Source organism: Caloenas nicobarica, chromosome 9 (assembly GCF_036013445.1).
Source record: "Caloenas nicobarica isolate bCalNic1 chromosome 9, bCalNic1.hap1, whole genome shotgun sequence".
In the NCBI taxonomy this organism is placed as follows: Eukaryota; Metazoa; Chordata; class Aves; order Columbiformes; family Columbidae; genus Caloenas; species Caloenas nicobarica.
The window spans coordinates 14,073,281-14,081,090 of NC_088253.1; the positions used below are offsets into that span (position 1 = coordinate 14,073,281).

General features: G+C 41.4%; 1 protein-coding gene across 5 annotated transcripts in view; it reads right to left on the reverse strand.

The window, feature by feature from the left end:
* DPY19L3 (dpy-19 like C-mannosyltransferase 3) overlaps window positions 1-5,544 on the reverse strand; it is a 37,371-nt gene extending 31,827 nt beyond the window's left edge. For 4 of the 5 annotated variants that reach the window (XR_010606695.1, XM_065641153.1, XM_065641152.1 and 1 more), the window contains exons 1-3: window positions 5,420-5,544; window positions 3,708-3,849; window positions 2,083-2,216 (exon numbers count right to left, since the gene is read on the reverse strand). Coding sequence is in view for 3 of the 5 variants with exons in the window: in XM_065641153.1 (XP_065497225.1) it covers window positions 2,083-2,216; window positions 3,708-3,831 (258 nt within the window). In the remaining 2 variants the exon portion in view is untranslated. The remainder of the gene's footprint in view (window positions 1-2,082; window positions 2,217-3,707; window positions 3,850-5,419) is intronic. The other variant, XM_065641156.1, reaches the window with a different exon arrangement.
* Window positions 5,545-7,810: the final 2,266 nt, after the last annotated feature.

Here is a 7,810-nt window from a genome sequence, read left to right on the forward strand (position 1 = left end):
CAGCTTCACAGGAAATTTCACAGGCTCTTCATACACAGTCTTCTCTTCACATACTACTCAGAAAACAGTATTTTGTTTCAACTTTATCTCATCCACATATATTTGAATGTATTATTTCTCTGCCTAGTTAAGAAAAAGTGTATAAAAACATACAGTTTAGACTTCTTATCTTGATAGTCTCACTTATGGCCGCAAAACTCTTTGATATGGATACTTGCAAGAAAATAAGTCTAGACTATATTTAAGGTAACAGTAAAAGCTTAGAAAGATTTGTGTTAATCAAAGTGAAAGCACAGTCAGAGTCTGACTTCGCAGACAATTGCAGAAAATTTGATTAGACTTCACTCATTCCCAAACCTTCTTTGTATTTGCAAATAAACCACAGGGGATGCCACCTGTTTGGTCTCAAGCTGTAATAAATAATTTGAGAAATATCTTTAAAAGTACCTTTGAATTTTGCTTGGGACATGTTTACAAAATAAACTGCAATAAAGTTAGAGCTATAGCCTTCTATTTGGGAAGATATCCTTAGAAACAATGCAAGTTGAGAGTGTGCACATGCAAAACACAAACAGTATACACTCACTGAACACATAGCTCCAAAAAGCAGGAGTATGTATGAAGTCAGATCACTCATGGCTCTGTGTTACAACTGATTATTTTATCTCTAATAATATGTGAAATCTCATTAAAGTTTTTCCTGTTAACAGTTTAAAATTAGCACTGTAGCCACATTCCTTATCTCGTGGAGTTAACATCTTACTGAAGAAGGTATAATGTGAGATCAGAGAATATCTACATTTCTTTCTCCTTTAGCCTGCTGGAAGATTAACTTAATGCTTTTTATAATATTTCCATCAAATTGGCCGAAATCGCTCATGTTCCAATGTTACTACTTATCATGTCAGCTCCTCAGGATGAAATGAGAACTACAGAGACAACAGAGTCCAGACTAAAAAAACCTAGAGGGATTTATTTAAATTTTGATATCTAATGACATTCTAGTGTACTTAAAATGAAAACAGTAATTACCAAATAAAATGAGCATTTCATGCATTGGTGGGCAAGTTAATTGCAACTACAGACCTGCTGCTCTTAGTGAAGTTTGTGTCCCTCTGTATCAGTTCAACAGAATAAAAATGCTGTATCCATTATGTTGATACATTGCCACAAGTCCATGCCTGTTTGTACTTCAAAATATACACATACCTGTGGAATTAATCAATACTTGCTTTTGGAAGGAAAAGGCAAACCTAAGTTGTACCTTCAATATATATACAATCTATATGTTCAAAGAAAGATGACAGTGGGTACAAAACAGTATTATGTGTATAATACAACAGTAATTGTTTCAGTAAGTGCCAACTATTTTTAATATGGGTATTGAAATGCTTCTCGGACAGAAAAAGTGAATAATACGGACATTGCTATGCAAGTATTGCAATTAAATATATGTACTCTTTGAATAATGTAATACATAGACCTAACAGAGTGAATTTAGGCATTTAAAAGGAAAATGACTCACCTGTTTCTTTCTTCTGGTTAAATTTAGGTATGTGTACATCTGCATTATTTTCCCATGCAATTTCCCACGCATTTAGGGTAACATTATATAAAATTAGCATTGACTAATAAGAGACTGTGCCTAAACTGTATTACAAGAGCACAATACAAAAACAATTAAAGAACTGTATGCCAGGATTTTGTATATTGTTTATTTTAACTGGGTTTTGTTTGGTTTTGGATTGCTTTGGATAAAAGATTATAGGGATATAGCGGATTGTTGAAATTCTATTCTAGATAGTGACTAATGGTGCAAAGAACCATAGCTACAACTCAGGTAGGAGCTGTGTAGCAGTGCTTTCAGAGAAAAAATGGGGAAAGGTGTTTATAGAAATGATCAAGTATTTGAAAAGTGGTGGGAAGGGAAGCACAGCTTTTTTTAAGTTAAATTTTAAAAAATGAAATATTCTATGTTTTTGAGCAAGTTACAAGACAAATACATAAATAAATGAAATTTCCACTAACACTCATAATAATGCTCTATGAAAGCACTGATAAAACTATGAAAATGACTGTTACCTTAATATTGGAAAACCACAGGTCATTTTCATGGAGTGTGGCAACATAAACAGAAGTAAGAAGTCCCAGAGAGATGGCAACAATTCCACCAACAGTTATTGAGAGTATGTTCCACAGCTTTCTACCTGTATAATCTTGGAAGAAAAATATTTCACTCTGTAATTGTGAAACATATAATTCAACTCAAAGGAATTTTGGAAACAAATTTATACATTGTCTGTGCTAGTACAGTTTACATTCTGCAGGTAACAGAACACTGGGTTTTAAGAGGTCTTTATGGAGATGTGTTTTGTAATTTTTCATATAGCAAACTCAGACTGTTTTATTTTCATGCAAAGTGAAATAAGGTGTGCCTTAACTGGTAAATGAACACCAGGACCCAACACAAATCTAGATAAATACCCATATCTAATTTGTAAATCTAAATTGGAATATCCTCCAGGGCATCTTTTGTAATTAAGGCAATAGAGGATGAATGTTAAATCACAAAGTAAGAAATTAAAATATTCTTCAAATGTCCTAACGGCTGCCTGGTTTTGGGGAGTTTGCTTGGTTTTTGGAAAAAAACTACACTTGAGGCTCAGAGTCTCACTAAATACCCACAAAGAGACTGAACAGCAGCCAAAGCAGCCTTTGATAATGGTGTTATGCTTTGAATTGCAGATGACCTCCTGTTGAAATCAGAATAAGATTATAGGTGGAACGATGAGAAAGAAGGGTTGCGTTTCTAGGTAGCTCAATCAGTTTATTGTACACTTACGTTCCTGTTATTTTTTGGTTGGTCGTGTGTTTAATGTTGATATAAGGCTTAATATGGATATTAGTGATCTGGAATTATATCTCTGAAATGGTTATTTCATACTGTTTGTGACATCTAAGTAATGGGTACCAAATAGGCAATTCAATAGACCTGAGGGGCTGGGTGAGAACTATGATCAGTTTCCTTTTTTGTGTTTGCCTAGGCATACTTGTGTGGAAACAAGGTATGTAAAAGTAACAATGTAACTTTCCTTTCATTCACCCCAACTGCATATATAGAAACATTTGGAATTGAAATCAAATTATCCCTTAAAAAAACCTGATTACGAAAAACAAACCAAACAAACTTCGACAACTCTAAAGTTATAATTCCAAACACAGATGTTATCAGTATTTAATTACTTAAACAGATCCTCAAATTAAGATACTTAATGTCTCTGAAATTTACCTAGCTAGTCTGTCCTACAGTCAAAAAGGAAAGGTTTGCAGTTACATTCAGATTTCATGTGCAATCTGCTCATATTTAAGTACAACTCTGAGGTCTTCAAATTCTTTTATGTTACCAATGATTTGAACTGGGATTAATTTAAGAACCTATGATGGCTATATGGAATTTGATAGTGTGTCACTAATACTAAATTAAAAACAAACTGTTCTCACCAATTTAAATGAGGATTTAAAAATAGAGATGAGATTGACATGCAGTAATCTGCATGCCCTTTGTCTCATCCAATTAATTTTGGTGATAGATACTCAAGTATAAAATGTATTTGGTACATACTTAGTTCTAACCTGTGCTCAGAATAGATACTAAAAGCTAAACACTACTAAAAAGCCGTAATGTTACAATCCTTTTCATTACCCACCAGACATAATTTTCCCACCAGACTTCACATTCTTTTCCTCCGAAGGCTGATCTTCAGCCACTTCTGTGCTTTTTCCAACCTTCCTCTGTCTTACAGTTGTCATGATGTCAGTCACTTTATTCATTATTCTTCAGTCTGACTCCTAGATGGACACACACAAGCAAGGCACCTTCCTACCCAAACATTCACTTAATGCTGTATGAAATATCTGAAAACAGAACCATATTTTACTGCCACCAGAAAGTTTCACTTACAGAACTATACTGTAGTTGAAGTCTATCTTACAGAAATGCAAGACTTTCAAAGTTTTTACAACTCAGATTGCAAATTAAAGTATAGAAAACATTATCTTAATTGTGTAAAGGCTTAAGTGTGCAATTTTACAAAGTCTTGACCAGGTTTTCAGAACAATTCATTATTTTGACTGCCCTTACCTTTGGCCCTTGACTCAAAATGCACACTAGGCTCCACTTCTTTGAAAAAGTGTAAGCCCTTTAAAGAAAAATTACTTCTTTTAGGGTATTTTAGTTGGGCATGTAAAATAGAAAGTCAGATTGTTTAAATCTTGGCGTTCAGGGAATCCTGAATAAGGGGGCCAGAAGATGCAAAAATGATGTCAGAGAACATGTGCTATAAAAAACTAGAGACAGCATAAAAAAAATCCTTGATGTTTTATACTATTAAAGCACCATAACATTTGAGAACATCACAAAAAAGACAAAAAGAAGAGCAGCTAGTCCTTCCCTGGTCAATTCCCAGGCGCTCTCTGCTCTGTGAGCGTGGTCCATGCATAAACTACTTCAGCCTCCCATTCTATAGTTGTCCCATCTAGGGACACGGTTTAGTGCTGGAGTTAGGTTATGGATGGACTGAATGATCCTGAGGGTCTTTTCCAACCAAAATGATTCTATGAAAATCAACGATGCCCCATCCCGAATGCAAGAAATCTGCCACCATTCCCGGGGTGCAAATGCTGATATTTGTGTTACCGCTGGTGTAACTGGCAGCTGATGGTAACACTCTACGGAATACGCCTCAACCGCACAACTTGGCTGTTCTAAAGCTTTGACAGTGATTAGCTTCGTCTCCTTCCCCCATGCCTGGGAAAACACGTGGAGCATATATCCAAGTTGTTTTTAAATGGCTGGTTTGTAAAAAACCTGACAATTAATTAACGCGGCCAAGGTGGTCATCATAACCATGCTGCTTTACACGGCCAGCTTTCCTCACTGCCGAAGGGAACCGTTCTGCACGGCACACGCAGCGAAAGCCTCCACAGGCCACCGCGAAGGGAGCTCCCCGTCCCCGCCGCTGCCTGAGGTGAGGAGAGGCCTGGGGCGGGGGAGGCCCTGCGGCTGCGGGCCGGGGCCGGGGCGAGGCCGGCGGGGCGGACGGGCGAGAGGGCGGCAGGGAGTGACGGCGCCTAAGCTGCCGCGGGCCGGCGGAGAGGGTGAAGCGGCCCCGGGGACAGGGCAGGGGCGAGAAGGGGAGGCGGGAGGGCCGGGCCTGGGGCCGCGGCTCCCCCAGCGGCCGGGGCGGGTCCCGCGGGCAGCGCCGCACAGCGCCGCCCTTCCCTTCCCTTCCCTTCCGCCGCCGGCGGTGCGGTCGCTGCGGCCTGCGCGTTCCGGCCCGGTGCGGCCTGCTTGGCGGGGGATCTGCCCCCCGCCCGCCTCCTCCCCTTCCCCTCCGCATCCCCCCGGCGGGGCCGATACCTGCCGGCGCTCCCAGGGCTGCGGGTCGCTGCAGCGGGGCGGCGACTTCTCCTACCGGCGCTGCCTGCGCGGAAACGCCCGGGCCCCGCCGCGAGGAGGGGAAGGGGCGGGGGTGGGGGCGGACGCGGGGCCTTTTGCTCGCCCCTGCCGGGCGGAGCGGCGGGGCTGCGGCAGCCGGGGCGCGGGGCTCGGCGGCGGGCTGGGGCTGGCGGCCGCCGCCGGACGGGGGAGGCCCGGGCGGGGAGGGGCTGCGGCTTTGGGGGGCGGGCGGAGGGGCCGCGGCCGGGCTGCGGGTGGGGTGGCGGGGCCGCGCGGGGCCTGGCGGGCGCGTTCCGCTTCCACCGCCGCTTTCGGGCCCGGCGGACAGAAGTACGGCGAGGTCAGGGCTGGCTGCGGAAGCAGAGATGGGCAAATCAGCCCCGCTCTCGAACTCGTCCCTCCTCACCCCGGGAGGGTTTAAAGTGGTTTCAATTTCAGAAGGCGGCGGGCGCTGTCCGGTGAGCGGGGCCGGTGGCGGCTGGGAGCCCGGGAGCGGGGCGCTCCGGCCCGGCTGCCTCCGCGGCGGGACCGCCGTGCGCCGCGCGGGCTGTCCCGCGGGACTTAGCACGGACCTGCAAGGTTCTTTTCGGAAGTAGCGACGTAGAAATTATGGTTTTGTGTGTATGTGGTGGGTTTTGTTTGTTTTCGAATAGAGATAGTTCCAGAGATATGTGATTTTTTTTTTTTTTTAATTTGAATCATAATCCTAAACAGTAGAGGTATATTTTGTATTCAGTTCATTGTAAGCTCCGTTGTATTTCTAGGTCAACTTGCAGCATAAACATGCAAGCGTGGAAAAGAGCTTTATCGCTTTAGCAGAAATATAATGGCAACACCAGGCTTTTTCCACTTAACAGGTACAACCAACCCTTACGATAATGATTTATTGTAAATTTTATTTGCAGTGTCTTTAAAGATAATGATCATAGGAAAAAAATTCCCTTTAAAGCCTTTACCAACCTGTCAGCCCCCTGATGCTATCACAGAAAGCAGGTTTCCCAATAATCCTGTACCAATTCTGTGGAACAGGCAGGGATAGAGTTCACTTCTTCAGGACAACATTCAGTTGATTTTTCTATTTTTTTTTGTTTTTCATTGGTTCATTGGCAAAGTCGGTATTTTGAGCAAAAAGAGGCATGAAATTCACAGAAAACATGCTCAGAGATGCCAAGCAAACTGTAATTAGTAACCATCCTGGTAGTTCAGAGCTTTGAAGCCATTGACTTAAGACATTACAAACCAGGATTTTTTTTAGTATCTGTCTTTGCACACTTAGCATGCTTTATATGTATCTTTTTAGAGCAAACGATTTTTTTTCTTCCTCTGAGTAAGCTCTCCAAATAGTTAAAAATTTCTACTACAAGTCAATTTACAACAGACTAGCAATATTTCTCTTATTTTTTTGAGCTATGAGGCAGGTGCTACATTTGTGGGGAATGCTTAAACTAAGAATATAGAAACTGAAGAATTATGGGCTTTACCTTAATTTTATCACTAATAGCATCACTGCCACATCATACATGTCAGGTGTGTGTTAAAATGAACATAGTGTATACAGATCATACAAGTGATTTTGCAGTGTAAATAAAGAAAAAATATCTTCAGTGTGTGTATGTTTTTGTGTAAAGGAGGTCAGGCAATGTACTTAAATTTCTGAGAAAGGGAATGCTGTAGAAGGTACTTCTTAGAATGGAAATTCTGCTTATCCACTACCTGTAAAGAGGCCAATGCAAAGTAAAATCAACACAGAACAAGAAGTTGCAGAAATGATTTAGAAAATCTAATCACTTAAGAGCTTTAGAAATCGAGTAATTACACATTTTCAATTAATTTGGGACCACCAAAAGCCTGTTCTCTATAGAACGCAAACCTGAGTAGATGTTATCTTGAACTAAAGGACAGGCTGTGCAGCGTGGCTACCCACAGGCAGGAAGTGCCGAGAAGAGGGGGAGTTAAAGCCGTCTTAATTCTACTGTGTTTTATGACACTGTGCATATGTGTAATGTATTTGTATGCGATAAACAAGTTACTACGGTCAGTTGAAGTTTTCTGTTTTGTGGAAATGATTGCAGGTTACCAACAGTGCGAATTCTACTGACATTCCCAAACTACTAACGCAATCTACTCTGTAAAGTAGCGTTGCTTCAACTAAAACCAGTTTGTGCAGTAGAAAAGCATTAGATTGCCTTAGAGTGGTTAATGTATCGAAGAGTAAATGTTACCTCATTATTATAATACCATAACACTGGCTTTATATTTGCCAAAGTAGCAAAAAGATATTATTTCAATATCCTTGTTACTCATTGTGTTCCAACTAGATCGTATGGTAGCAAAGTCCTGGTGTTAGTATCA